The sequence below is a fragment of the Sinocyclocheilus grahami genome, unplaced genomic scaffold (assembly GCF_001515645.1).
Source record: "Sinocyclocheilus grahami isolate Dianchi unplaced genomic scaffold, SAMN03320097.WGS_v1.1 scaffold499.1, whole genome shotgun sequence".
Lineage (NCBI taxonomy): Eukaryota > Metazoa > Chordata > Actinopteri > Cypriniformes > Cyprinidae > Sinocyclocheilus > Sinocyclocheilus grahami.
Window position 1 is genome coordinate 630,632 of NW_015505678.1, and position 14,892 is coordinate 645,523.

General features: G+C 41.0%; 2 protein-coding genes across 2 annotated transcripts in view; both read right to left on the reverse strand.

Annotated features, from left to right (window-relative positions):
* Positions 1–308: 308 nt before the first annotated feature.
* Positions 309–896, reverse strand: LOC107554368 (E3 ubiquitin/ISG15 ligase TRIM25-like). The gene has a single exon (XM_016236856.1). The coding sequence runs from the start codon at positions 894–896 to the stop codon at positions 309–311; it is 588 nt and encodes a 195-aa protein (XP_016092342.1).
* A 3,109-nt stretch (positions 897–4,005) lies between these two features.
* Positions 4,006–14,892, reverse strand: part of LOC107554369 (tripartite motif-containing protein 16-like) — a 34,525-nt gene continuing 23,638 nt past the window's right edge. The window contains exons 2-6 of the mRNA XM_016236857.1: positions 12,886–12,981; positions 12,572–12,805; positions 4,873–5,078; positions 4,731–4,750; positions 4,006–4,557 (exon numbers count right to left, since the gene is read on the reverse strand). Coding sequence (XP_016092343.1) covers positions 4,040–4,557; positions 4,731–4,750; positions 4,873–5,078; positions 12,572–12,805; positions 12,886–12,981 — 1,074 coding nt within the window. The 3' untranslated portion in view covers positions 4,006–4,039. The remainder of the gene's footprint in view (positions 4,558–4,730; positions 4,751–4,872; positions 5,079–12,571; positions 12,806–12,885; positions 12,982–14,892) is intronic.

The following is a 14,892-nucleotide window of genomic DNA, read 5'->3' on the forward strand; positions in this document are numbered from 1 at the left end:
TCGCATTACTTGTAATGCATTACTTTACAGTTACTTTAAAAAGTAATCTGATTATGTAACTTGCGTTACTTTACTAGTTACTTGAAACAAGTAATCTAATTATGTAACTCGCATTACTTGTAATGCATTACTTTACAGTTACTTTAAAAAGTAATCTGATTACGTAACTTGCATTACTTTACTAGTTACTTGAGAAAAGTAATCGGATTACATAATTCACATTACTTGTAATGCGTTACCCCAGAACCGAATATAAACACCTATGAAACGGGCACATATGAAAAGTGTTTAGCAATATTTTACCAGTGTCAAGATATAAATACCTGTTTCTCTGTCCTCTGTGCTGCAGCTGATACAGTGTCGTGGTTTTTATGTTCATCTATCGTACACAGCACACATATACATTTCTGGTCAGTGCGACAGAAAACCTCAAGGAGCTTCTCATGTTTCTGGCAGATCATCTCCTGCAGTCGTCCAGTGGCTTCAGTCACTTTGTGTGGCTTACGTGAATGAAATTCCTCATGACGGTCAAAATGAGTTTGACAGTAAGATTCCTGACACATCAGACAAGACTTGACGGCTTTGTATTTTCTTCCAGTACAGACGTCACACTGCACATCTCCAGCTCCAGCGTCACAGTCTGCAGGTAGTTTGGTCTTCTTCAGTTTCTCCACCAGATCAGTCAGCATGGTGTTTCTTGCTAAAGCAGGTCTTGGACTGAAGGTCTGTCTACACTGAGGACAGCTGTAGACTCTCATCTGATCCTCCTGATCCCAGCAGCCTGTAATACAGCTCTTACAGTAACTGTGTCCACACTGGATGCTCACTGGATCCTTCAGCAGATCCAGACACACTGGACACATCAACTCATCCTGAGAAAATCTGGCTTCTGCCATTTTACTGCGTGAATACAGAGACACAAACACACAACAGCTCAGCTGCACTTTCAGTTTCTCTTTCCCTGAACTCATGTGATTCATGTTTCCTGGTTCTGTGTTTGAGTCACGTGTGTAAAACAGGTGTGTCTGTGAGTCTGTAAAGCAGCTTCAAAGCAACTGGAATCCAAGCCTGCTACCTTTAGCCAAAAAAGCGTAATGACTAATGCTGATGCTGCAGCTTTGGCGGTACACAGGGAAGGAGACAAGAGGCCTTTTTTTTAATGGATGTCAATGGGGGAGAGGCTTTACTATGCTAAATAAACACCTTTTGTGTGATTATCAACAATATTTTATTATCTAAACATGAACTGTTGAGGTAAAGCGTCCTTGCCGATAAACAGTTGAAATAACTGGAGATAAACAGCTGTTGTCTTTGAGATCAACCTGTTTTTTTTGTGCAAGGCATTCGGCTTCTTTTAGGGGACAAACGCTAAATCATGTGTTCGAGTTGGTTTTTACAGTTGTTAGGTATTTAAATAGGGATAGTTCTGACTGACACGATTTAACAGAGCCCAGATGACGTCACTCACCTGTGAATAAGTAGGTGGGGCATGTGATCGGCGGTTTCTGAAACTGGAAGAGAAGTGCCTCGTGTTTTCACATCAGGGCTGTCCTTAGCTGATGCGGGGCCCGGTGTGAGGTAGGGAGCGGGGCCCCCCTCGGTCCGTTCGACGAGGGGCCCCCTCAAGCGCCAGTTGCACCCCCCTAAGGACGGCCCTGGTTCAGGTCATGGATTAATGCTTTCATTACTCCTCTATCGTTCTCCCCTCCTGTTTGGGATAGGATTCTTTTTTGTGTTCTGGGATTATCGCCACCACTGTGTTTTAAGAAAATTTTACTATATCCATGCTTGTGCTGGATCAAGAACTCGGACACCCATGAGGAATGCACACACACACACACACACACACACACACACAATTCCATCCACACATTTTGGATAGGACTGACTCGCATGTTGTTGGCATCACATAGAGAAAGTGGTTTAGTGTTATGACGGATGATTAGAAAATAAAACCCCTAGACTGGGTGTGTTAGTTGTTTAGTTTGGTTCATTAGGAGTATCATTTGTCGTAACAATCATCGTGGAAGATGCGCAGGTGGCATATTCAGTATTATGAACAATATGTAGTGTTGCTTCATTGTTGATTCATGAGAGATGTTGCGTGGCACAGAGAGACAAAGAAAGAGACTCAGTGCAACCGCAAGAAAGAGACAGAAACTTTTGTTCTTCATTTATGTTATGCTGCTTTGTATTACTTTCATTTTGCACTGTTTAATTGTACACGCCATGCAGTTATTGTGGCAATTCAAATGTAAAAACATCGCAATAATAACAATAAAACTGTTCCCTCTGCACAGGGAATACAAACACTGAACTCTACAAGCAAATCTGTAATAAAACTGTCCCAAGACTATCCCGTCAACAAATCCCCTGTAGCATGCACTCTTCTCCCGTCCACAGTTCAGTGAGATCACTCTTCTCACTCATGCCTGGTTTTGGTGGACACTGGGGCTGAGGGCAACTTCATTGGAAGTTGGGAGCTGCCTACCATTCCTCTCCAGGTTCCCTTGACAGCTCATTCACTCGATGGCTCCCATCTCACCCTCATTTCCCATTCGACTATCCCCATAAGTCTTACCATTTCTGGCAACCACCATGAGGAGTTTGTGTTGTATCTGCTGGAGTCCCACAGCCAATCCTTTGTGCTAGGGCACCCTTGGCTGGTGAAGCACAACTCCCACATTGAGTGGGCTGAAAATTCTGTTCTTTCCTGGAGCCAGCAGCTAACATGGGCTGAAATTCCTTGCCTACTTCATCTACTGGACTCTCCCCATTTCAGTGTTGCCTGGAATATCGGTCTCTTCTTTTTTCCTTCACAGGAGCCTGAGGCGACGGTTCCCTTCATCCAGTGGTGTTGTTGCACGTGGCAGAGGGCTACGGAAGCCCTTCTTCGGATGGAAATACGTGTTAATGTCTCTGCTTACTGCCGCTGGACTCCGGCCCCCAGGTATGTTTGTGGGCAGAGGACATGGCTCTTCACAAGAGACCTGCCTCTAAAGGTGCCAGCTCACAAAGTGACTCTGTGGTTTATTGGGCCATCCCTTTTCACAAGGTCCTGATTCCAGCGGTGGTACATCTCTGGCTCCCACTTTCCCTGTCATGTTTATCCTGTTTTTCATGTCTCGGATTAAACCAGTTTTTCATTGCATTTTTAACTGTTCTGCTTCTTCCATTTGCAACAAAACATCAGCACACATGGCTTCAGCAAGCAACCATCTTCTTACGGTTCTTTTTTTTGCTGTAAACCAGCTTACAGACAACTTGTATTGCAGGCTTCTTGTGGGCTACAGTTTTTAACAGTTAGAAATCTGTCTCGCATAAGAACTCCTGTCTAATGCATGATCTTTCCTGCATCACTTCTCGCATGTGTTTGGTTGGAAAATGTCATTTTTCAGACCAGACAAGAGTTGTTGGCGATTAGTCCTATTAAGAGGTTGTGTAATATGTGACCCTGTCGCCGATCTTTTGTGTAGTGTGCATGCAACAGCACGTAGATGGAACCCCAGACAGTTTAGTGCAGTGTGAGAAGAGCAGCGATCTGATGCATGCCCGGATGTGTGCCTGAAATAAGGCAACAACTGAACTACTGAACGCACACACATACACTCACAAAAATAAAAACGAATTCCACAGTCAACAAATAAATTCGTGCTTAACAATTAAATGCATGACAATAAAAACAGTGGCTCGTGGCTACATAAGGTGAATAATGAAAATTATTTATTGACTGTGTGATCATATGAATTTAAAGGTAATTTTGATAGTATTAATGAAAATGATTGATGTGACACTAAATTACGTTCTAAATGACTGATTTCAACAACAAAAACAGAAGTTGAGAAAAGCACAGAAAAACATTGTCATTCAGCAGGACTCACACACACTGATCTTATCGTCTATATGAGAATTCAATACATTTATTTGGACATGTTATTTCAGTGACAGAATGCAGTATTAATGTAAAGAAGAGAATAGAAGAGACTCTATAACATGTTATGGATTTATCATGCAGCTCTCGTCAATCTATTCTGATTCATCAACACAGTTTCACTGATGATCCAAAACCAACCCAAAACCCAGGATAGAACGGCTGAGTGGATGCGGTCTCAACTGTGTGGATGAGGCTCATTGTGTCAGAGACGCTGTAGAAGGACAGAGTTCCTGCACTGTCATCCACAAACACTCCTATTCTACTGCTGATGGACTTTACAGGGAGAGTAGTCTGCATGTTATGGTGTCCGAAAAAGTAACTGTAGGGAGAGCAGAACAAACTCCAGGACTGATTATTCAATCCAAGCTGACACTTAATACTCGATCCCTTCCTGCTGATGCTCTTATATGACACTGATATACGCACATCTCCACTCCACTCCAGCTCCCAGTAACACCGTCCACACACACGCTCTCTACACAACACCTGAGGAAAACACTCAAATCTGTCTGGATGATCAGGATACGACTGGACTGTGTCACTGTAGGTAATCACTGTGTTGCTCTCAGACAGACGGATGCGTTTATTCACTGTGTTCAGATCCAGAGTGAGCCGATGGGAATCTGATGGAGATAAAACACATCAGAATCAGGAATTATGAATCTGTTTGATCTTTTCATCTATCCTGTACAAATCATCATTTACATCATCAATTATAAAACTCTTCTTTCAGCTTCTACAGGAAGAACATGAACACACTCAGTGAGTTTTTCTGCTTGTTTTCTTACTGACTTACATTGTAGGAAGTTGTTCCTGGTCCAGAGAACAATGTTGGTGAGTGTGACTGTGGAAATCAACAGACATGAACAGTGTGATTCTCATGATCCTGCATCCATTCCTAAGACATTTCTAATATGATGTTCTGCATGATATGAGATGATGATGGACTGGTTTCTGAGAGCAGATGAATCTCCAGGACTTTACCTCTGTCTGAGATCTTCTTGAGCTCCTCTTTGCAGAAATCCTCCAGTTTGTCTCTCAGCTGATGGACAGATTCTCTCAGGTCATCAAAAGAGAAGAGAGAACTGAAGAGATCATCATTTACGTCTATAGATTCAGGAGGAGCTGAGAGAGACTGGAAACTCTACAGAAAACAGAAATCCAAACTCATCAGCTCCACACAATAACCTGCACGAACATCAGATTTGTGCGGCTTTTGTTGACATATCTCTAAAACATCATCTCAATCCAGCACTTTCACAACAGCTTCATTCTTCTCATATAATTACTATATCACATTAAAGCTACAGATTCTTATGTTTGCAACTTACACTATGTGAACTTTCTAGGACATAGTTTAGATAAAACATCTGCAAAAAACATAAATATCCATCTAAAAGCATTTCAGGGTTGAGTAGTAAAAGCAGCTCAAAGGCTACGATTAGTTTGACCATTATTTATAACTTTAGTGCAAAAGTGACACTGAAACTTCACAAGGACCCTTAAGACACAGTCAGATTCTGTTTGGTTCTGTTAAATGCAGAATTTAATACAAAAGCAAACAAACGCTGCATTATTTGCAGCAGCTTGCATTTTTGTCTGAAATCCTCGTAGGACTGATTGCTGATACACAGCCTCATGTTTTGGGTCTCTGTAATGTATTGGATATCATAGTTTTGTGATAAGCCTGCCCTCTAGTAGTGACCCATATAGTGATGTATTGGTAATCAATCAGAGTTAACAGTAAAAATAACGTGAGTTACACAGCAGACAATTGTGTCGTGTTATCTGCCAGTATACGCAACAAAATTGGCGACAAGGTCTGGATCAACAACCACGGATGCGACAACAAGACCTGAACAGACAAGAAGCAGGAAAAGAAAGATCGTGAAAAGAGAGAGCACGAGTCACATGAAAATGAGAAATACCAATGAATGTGTAAAGCTACACTGCAAACGAGCAAAAATGTCAATGATCGTCGCGTTTGATAGTAATGCTGAGGATTGGGGAACTTATGTGGAATGAGTGGAGTTCTACTGTGAGGCTAATGCCGTTGCATATGGTAAGAAAGTGGCTGTTTTGATGAGCATGATGGGAGCAAAGACGTATGGACTGCTCCATAGTTTGTTAACCCCTAAAAAGCCAGTGGATAAAACATTCCAGCAAATAGTGGACATTTTACATGAACATTTGAACCCCAAACCCCTAGTTATTGCGGAAAGATTCAGATACCATAAGCATAAACAAACTAAAGGAGAAAGCATTTCCGAATACATAGCTGAGCTACACCGATTGTCAGAACATTGTCAATTCGGCGCTGGACTGGCAGATGCATTAAGAGACAGCCTTGTGTGTGGAATGCACAATGAAAGCACACAAAAAGACTTGACACTTGATCGTGCACTGAACATAGCAATATCCAACGAGACTGCAGCAAAAGATGCATTGGAATTGCAACAAAAATCAATGGAATGTGCGACACATAAACCGTCACTGAAATCAGAAAGAAAACAGAAATGCTATCACTGTGGAAAAAATGTCTCATGATGCGAATGACTGCTGGTTCAAGGACAAAGAGTGCAGGAGATGTCATAAAAAAGGGCACATCGAGAGAGAATGCTGATCTTTCATGTTTGGAACTGTACAATATTAATGAGACAGATCGAAGAGTTATTTGGCTTACACCAGAAGTGTCAGGAGTTAAACTCAAAATGGAGTCCATGTGTCCACTAAAACACCTAGCTTTCCAGGTGAGCAACTGACACAGGGATTACAGAATATTTCTAAATGGCTCGAGTTGTCTCATTCAACTTTTAATGTTAAGAAAACAGTTTCCATGTGCTTCTCCATACAAAATAGCCCTGCAAGGGATGTATTTGAGGTGCAGATTAAGGGCCAGTTTTACTAACAGCTTGCGCCAGCACAAACCATCTTTTTGCATTAAAACTGCAGGTTTTACTAAAGACACGCAGTGAAGATTTAGTGCTGAAAAGGCATGGACAGAGTTATTTTTGCACCTGACCATATTGAATATGCATTTTTAAGAGTTTCCATTTCAGACGCAAAAGTTATTGGAGGGGAGAGTATTCAAATGCATCACGCAACGTGTTTTACTAACGTTTGCGCTCGTCAAATTACTGTCATTTGCGCCATTATTTAGCACCCCAAAAAAGCATGTCTTAAGCTATTTTGCACATTATAACACTGTGGCGAGCCGGCCAATGAGATATCAGCGTCGCCTGGGTGTTGATCACCGACGCCTGAATCCCATCAGCAACACAGCTTTTAAGCAGAAGAAGGAGATGAGCTTCAACTCCAGAGCAAGACTAACGCTGTGTTCTTGCTCTCTTGCAGATTCAAGCTTCTGATGATCAGCACGCCACCCCGCTCACACAGACACTTTGCTGCACGACTAGGATCTACTGCACCGGAGCACGCCAGCACACCGTTTCACAGTACCTGCTCTTTTTGTGCAATAAACCTCCCACCGGGGAATTTATTGCACTTCTGTTGTCCGTGTGATCACTCTCCACACTACAACACAGTATCCGAACATATCATTTGCCAAGCCATGTTATTTTGAATTTGCTTCAGGAAATAAAAGACGACTTGGAACCCTCAACTAGGAGTCACGCAATACCAGGTCTATTAAAACTTCTTGCAACTTCTAGCATTTTTTTGACATCCGGTTCTTTTCAACGTACTATTTCTTTATTCTTTATTTGCGACTGCTCTAATTTGCGCTGCGCTTGGTATATTGCATTGATCGATATGTAAATGAGATGTTGCATCTGTGTTCTTTAATTTGCGCGTTTTTAGTAAATCACCCGCAGAAATTTCCACGCCCATCAGTGCTCTTTTGGAATTGTGCTCTTGCGCTAATTTGCCCTGCTAAGTAAAACTGGCCCTTAAGCTTTATTAAAAGAATATTTCGGGACTGATAACGAATGGCTGTAGATTCAAACTCCAAGAATAATTAATTGTTTACCACCATTGTACATGAATTAACCTAAATAGGCCTGTTTCACACTACAAGCATAAATATAATAGTGAAACTGACACAGACGTAGAGTTTCACACTGACAGTGTTTCCATGTTTTGTGTAATTAAGCTGCTACTCTATACAGAAAACAGACTATTGGATCACTACACTGAGTATTAACTTGATCACTAATTTTAAATACCGGTTTCTCTGTCCTCTGTGCTGCAGCTGATACAGTGCCGTGGTTTTTGTGGTCATCCATCGCAGCTCATCTCCTGCAGTCGTCACAAACACACGACAGCTCTACTTCACGTTCTGTTTCCTGGTTCTGTGTTTAAATCACATGTGTAAAACTGGCATGTCTGTGAGTCTGTAAATCATGACATGTCTACTAGATGTCAGTCTCAGACATACACTCAAAGAATAAAAGTTACAGAGAAGCAAGAAAATGGCCTTAAAGGGGTCATCGGATGCAAAATTCACATTTACATGTTGTTTGAACTGAAATGTGCCTTGGCAGCATGTGTATACGTAACCTCCCTTGGTTCATGCATTCTATTCTCTCAACAAAGACCACACCAAAGGAGTTTTGTTGAGCACATTCACATTAGTTATAGCGGGCCGGAAGGTCCAAAAATAGGGCTAATGACTTGTCGTGGGAATTCACTATACAATTGCCAGTAGCAACTGAGTTTACCCCCGATAGGCCGCATATGTATACACCAATATATACCACTGTATATACCACTGACTCTCCTCAGCCGGCGACTAACTTTCCTCACACAGCGGACCACTGACTCTCCTCAGCCGGAGTCAGGCTTAGTCGCCGGCTGAGGAGAGTCAGTGGTCCGCTGCGTGAGGAGAGCGTGTATACAGATGCACCGCCGGCCTATCAGTGGTAAACTCAGTAGCTACTAGGGTTGTGACGGTGAGGAAATTTTCCCAAAGGTTAATCGGCGTGTGACAACACCGGTAATACCGGTATCACCGTGGGGGCGGGGCGGGGGCGTTCCCTCTTTTCCTTCGCTTTTAAATAGCGGCAATTCGGCGTAAAGCAATTGTTCGTTTTAATTTTCCCTCTTTTCATCGCTTTTAAATAGCTTGAAAACACCGTGCGCATTTTATTTTCACTTTTGAATTAGCGGCAGTTAGGCGTCAATTGCTTGAATGCAACAACAAAATACAACATCAAACTCACTTTAACGTATATATAAAACATAGAACTTTTATTAACAAAACAAATACACCCTATACACAATATAGGGCAGGCTATGCCTAATATAAAATAACAAATAACTTGCATAAAGTTTAAATAGGTATACAAAACCTACAAAACAAAAAAGAATAAGAAAGCTTGGAGGCACGGCATACACCTTGATGCCAAATAAAATAAATAAATGACACAAAGTTTAAATAAAGTAAAAATCAGCAAATAATGTGGAACCAATTATATAAGAAACGAATGTTTAAAAAAACTTCCAAAATCAGCTTAGATATGTTAGTCAGCTCGCATCACTCACTCCTCACTGGAGAAATGAAATCTGATCTGTCATGCGACTGTCGTTCGTCACGCTGCATTGAGCAGCCGCGTTCAGTTTTTAATTGTAGTGTCTGTTCTTTTACTGAACTAAATTATTTTTATTACTATAAAAAAATCAAAACGATGGTGGGGGTCGGTGACACGGTGGGCAAGTGACGTAACCGGTGTTGCGGCTTAACACCGGTATCACCGTCAGCACCGTCTATCGCGGCAAGCCTAATTCTAAGTTGTTTCCATAAGCTAGATAGGTCCTTAAAAAAGCTCCAGGGAAACTGTGACATCAGTTTCCCTTTTTTAATTCAATTGTGGGCCAACATCCTGAGGATGCAGTCTGAAATAGCATGATTTGTTCTTCAGACGCCTTCACCGCAAGCTTCCAGCATGGTATCACACGATTACTATGTAAACAGGAAAGTGAGTACTGTGTTGACGCTATTTATTATTTCATCTGAATGGATGCGCAGCGCACCTGTGTTTGTGTATTTGGCGTAACGTTAACTCTAGTGTGAAGGCGCACAACTCGCTGACGCTTTCTCTCACTTTGAGTTTTCCGGTAGTGGGCGGAGCTAATGCGCAAACGACAATCTCATTTCAAAAAACACTTTAAGAGCTGAATACAAACAAAGTCATTAGACGTTTGCCTGCAAATTGTATATAAATGTCCATAACAAACCTATAAATTAATTAATACACATGTGCAATCTAATTGGCCCACACAATAAACAGTGTGACAATAAATCACATTTTTAGTATACAGGCTAATTTAATAACCTTGCCTTACTGTAGTAAGCCTGAATAACATGAATTATTTTAACACTGACAGTAACAACATTTAATGCAGATAAAGCACCTACCAAAAATTAGTTTTTAACAACTGACAAACTTAATTAATTAATGAAATCTCAATTTAGAGAGAAAAACTAAACATATAGAATGACCAAATAAAGACCTGATTTGCTGTAAACAATCTATCTGGAGTGCAAACCCAGAGATGAGGCGATAAAACACAGTGTTCTGCTTCTGACAGAGACAATGAATCTCACACACTCTGAATAACAACATTAGCTAATTAAATGTGCATCACTGGAATTCAAAACCTGCTATATATGCACATGCTAAACGTTTAGCTAGCAGCTTCAGAGGAGATCTCTCAAAGATTATTACACAACATGAAAATGAAACTGTGCGTTACCTTGTGCCCTTCATCAGCCAGGAGCTAAGAGGTAGAGAGAAACCTTTTAAACATACATTTGTACAGCTTGTACACACACAGCATGCTGCACTTACTTCTTCTTCTGCAACCATGACTTATCAGGTGCATACCGCCACCTACTGTATCGGAGTATGCAGCATGGATTATATCTCAATGAATGCACTTCAAAAATTGTTTTAATAATAATAATAACAAATAATTAATTAATAAATATTATAGCACTACTATCTAAAGCCTATAATATACCCCTGTAGCCTTCAGATATTCCACAACAGCATCCCGTGCATCTTTAACGCCTTCTCCAGGGGCATGTTCAAGCTCAAACTGGTGTGCATCGTTTTGCTACGGTTTCCGGTTTGAACGACATGTTTCCTGGAAACGGTGTGCAACGGGGTTTCAGATGCGTTTTCTCTTGTTTGGTGGGTGTGTCAAACATGTCAGCCCAATCAGCAGCAGCATGTATGTAAACCACGCGGTATTAACGAGACAGCTTGCACAATGTAATTAACATCCAAATAAATTCACAAGAGCAAGTTTATTCTCCCAGTAACAGCGTCCACACACACTCTCTCTACACAACACCTGCTGACACACATCAAATCTGTCTGGATGATCAGGATACGGCTGCTCTGTGCCAGTGCCAGTAATCGCTCTGTTGCTCTCAGACAGACAGAGCCGTTTATATACTGTGTTCAGATCCAGAGTGAGCCGATGGGAATCTGATGGAGATAAAACACATCAGAATCAGGAGTTATTAATCTGTTTGATCTTTTCATGTAGCTGAACTCTTCATGTTCAGTGTATCATCAGTGTCTCAGTACAGATTACCAGATATCCTGAGCAAATCATCATTTACATCATCAATTATAAAACTCTTCTTTCACCTTCTACAGGAAGAACATGAACACACTCAGTGAGTTTTTCTGCTTGTTTTCTTACTGACTTACATTGTAGGAAGTTGTTCCTGGTCCAGAGATCAATGTTGGTGAATGTGACTGTGGAAGTCAACAGACATGAACAGTGTGATTCTCATGATCCTGCATCCATTCCTAAGACATTTCTAATATGATGTTCTCCATGATATGAGATGATGGACTGGTTTCTGAGAGCAGATGAATCTCCAGGACTTTACCTCTGTCTGAGATCTTCTTGAGCTCCTCTTTGCAGAAATCCTCCAATTTGTCTCTCAGCTGATGGACAGATTCTCTCAGAGCATCAGAAGAGTAGAGAGAACTGAAGAGATCATCATTTACGTCTGTAGATTCAGGAGGAGCTGAGAGAGACTGGAAACTCTACAGAAAACACAAAACTCAGCTCCACACAGAGAGCAATTTGAGTGATGGACAGGGCAATAAAATGTAATGTTTCCAAGTAATCTCTCCTAATCATTCATTGACCACCTACACATCCTTTTCAACCTGTTTCTGAAATGAGCAAGAGAGATGCGGCTGTGCAAATGATCAAACATATTGTTTATATATCCGTATTCAGCACACAGGGCAAAATAAACATTTCTAGACTAGAGCTTTAATGAAGACTACTGTTAAACTACAATATGGATACTGAATATAATGTAAATTTGGGCTGAGAGACAAAACGAATCAGAGGAAAAAATTGGTAAAAAAATTAAATGTTAGTGAAGTTTTCAACTGTTGACGGCGCTAGTGGTGTTTAACAGCTAAATACTGTATATCTCCCAGAAGAAAGAGCTCAGAGAAAAGATTCCTAAGAGATTAAGAGCTCATTTGTAAGTGGCGGCTCTTTCAAAAAAAGATGATCAGTTTAAGAGTCTGACTGATGATTATATAATAAGACACTCATGAAATGTTTCTCTGTGAGTCTCTGTCACAGCAGGATCTGACTCAAGTCCACTATGATCCTGTTCTTCTAGATCTCTGTTACCTGCAGGAACTGGATGTGATCCTGTGTGTGTGAAAGCTGCTCCAGCTCAGCGTCTCTCCTCCTCAGATCATTGATCTCCTGCTCCAGTCGCTCCAGTCGTTCTTCAGCTCGACTCACTGCAGTCTTCTCCTGATCTCTGATCAGCCGTATCAGCTCAGAGCGGCTTCTCTCAATGGAGCGGATGAGCTCAGTAAAGATCCTCTCACTGTCCTCCACTGCTGTCTGTGCAGAGCGCTGTTAGGACACACAGTGATTCAGGCTTCAGTGAGTCTGAACTGAGAGTGAGACAAACTTCTCTTCTTCTCCAGACTCACCTTATGAGACTCCACAGCCTCTCTCAGCTGCTGAAGATCTTTCTCTCTCTGCTGGATTCTCTGCTGGAACATCTCCTGCGTCTCCTTCAGCTGCTTCTGCAGGACAAACGGATGATAGTGAATCTCACAGAAAACTACTGGCACTAAATCATCATGTGAGCAGATGAATCCAGTAAAAGTGGAACTGATAACTAATGACTGTAGGTTCAAAGTCTAGAATTGATGATCCGTTACAATCATTGTACATGAATTCATATGAATAGTACGGCCTGTTTCACACTACAAGTGTAAGTATTATAAATGTGAAACTGACACAGATGTAGAGCTTCAAATTGAAAGTGTTTCTGTGTTTTATGTAATTAATCTGCGACTTTCAGAAAACAAACAGATTACTGGATCACTACACTGAGTATTAACTTGATCGCTAGTTTTAAATACCATTAGAGATCAAACTAAACTCTGTGTGAAAGTGACTCTCCAGGACCAGGAACGAGGAACCCTGGTAATAAAATGTCAACTAGATGTCAGTCTCAGACAAACACTCCAAGAATACAAGTTACAGAGGAGCAGGACAACAGCCTTAAAAATGTCTCAGTTACATATATAACCCGTGTTCCCTGGAGGGAGGGAACAGAGACATTACGTCGATACTGATACCTAACCTCCTCTGAGTGGTACAAAAAGGCTAATGAACATTGGCGAGTGGAATTTGCATTCAGGTTTGTGCTGAGACCATGTCCTGGTCGTTCAGCAGTGTAGTGCAGGGTTGTGACAGGAGGGACGTAACGTCTTCATTCCGTCCTTCAGGGAACGAGGATTACATACGCAACCGAGACATTCCCTTTCAGTCAGTCACATTCACCGTTACATCAATACTGACATATGGGGTCCCTATGGAAAGCGCCACAACCACTGACCTGTGTTACTAGATGTGGAGATGCAGATATAGGCAAGTTCTCATGTGCCAAGTAACAACTGGTGTCCCAAGTTGTAACTAACCCTACGCCTTGTGTGAGTCAGATCATTTTTTTATACCGAAAATGGGATTGAAAGACAGTACTCACTACAAGGAAGGTTGCAGCTGCTGTTCCTTTACCCTGAGTTTGTTTGTTTTTTTAAAGTGAGAGAGATTTATCTTCTTGTTTCTTAAGCCTTTATTTAACCAGGAAAGAACCTCACTGAGATTAAAAATTTATTTTACAGTAGAGTCCTGGCCAAGATAGGTGGCCCAGTTATACAAATACACATATAACAAACAACAATACATCACCACAATAACCCATCAATAAAAGCACAGCATTAGAAGCATTTACAAATCATTAAATCATTTTCTATTGCGCGCATAAGTGTTTTAAAATTACTGAAAGACACCAATTGATTTAGCTGCAGTTTCATTTGGAGAGAGTTCCAATCTGAAGGTGCAGCATATTCAAAAGCAGTTTTACCTAAATTAGTTGTAGCTAAAGGTACATATAGATTATAATAAGACTGGGAACACAATGAATAGTTACCAACTACTTTTTGTTGAGTCAAACAACAGAGATAAATGGCAAAAAAAGTTGCTTTGTAAATCAATAGTTACCAATTCATTTCCCTTCAAACTGCAAGAGAAGACCAGGCAACTCTATTATATAATACACAGTGATGTGTGGAAAATTTACAATCTGTAATAAATCTTAAGGCACTATGATACACAGCATCCAGGGAGGCAAGAAGATAAGGAGGAGCATGCTGATACACTACATCCCTACACTACAATCAACCGTTCTGATTGTGTGTGTGTTTGTGAGGGCAGAGTAAGCTACGACTGAAAGGGTATACACAGATTTTTAATGTGTGTGATAGAAGTCTCTTCTGGTCAACAAGGCTGCATTTATTTGACCAAATTACAGTAAAAATTTGAAAAATTATTACAATTTCAAATAGCTGTTTTCTACGTGATTTAAAATGTAATTAAATCCCGTGATCTGTATTTTCAGCATCATTCCTCCAGTCTTCAGTGTCACA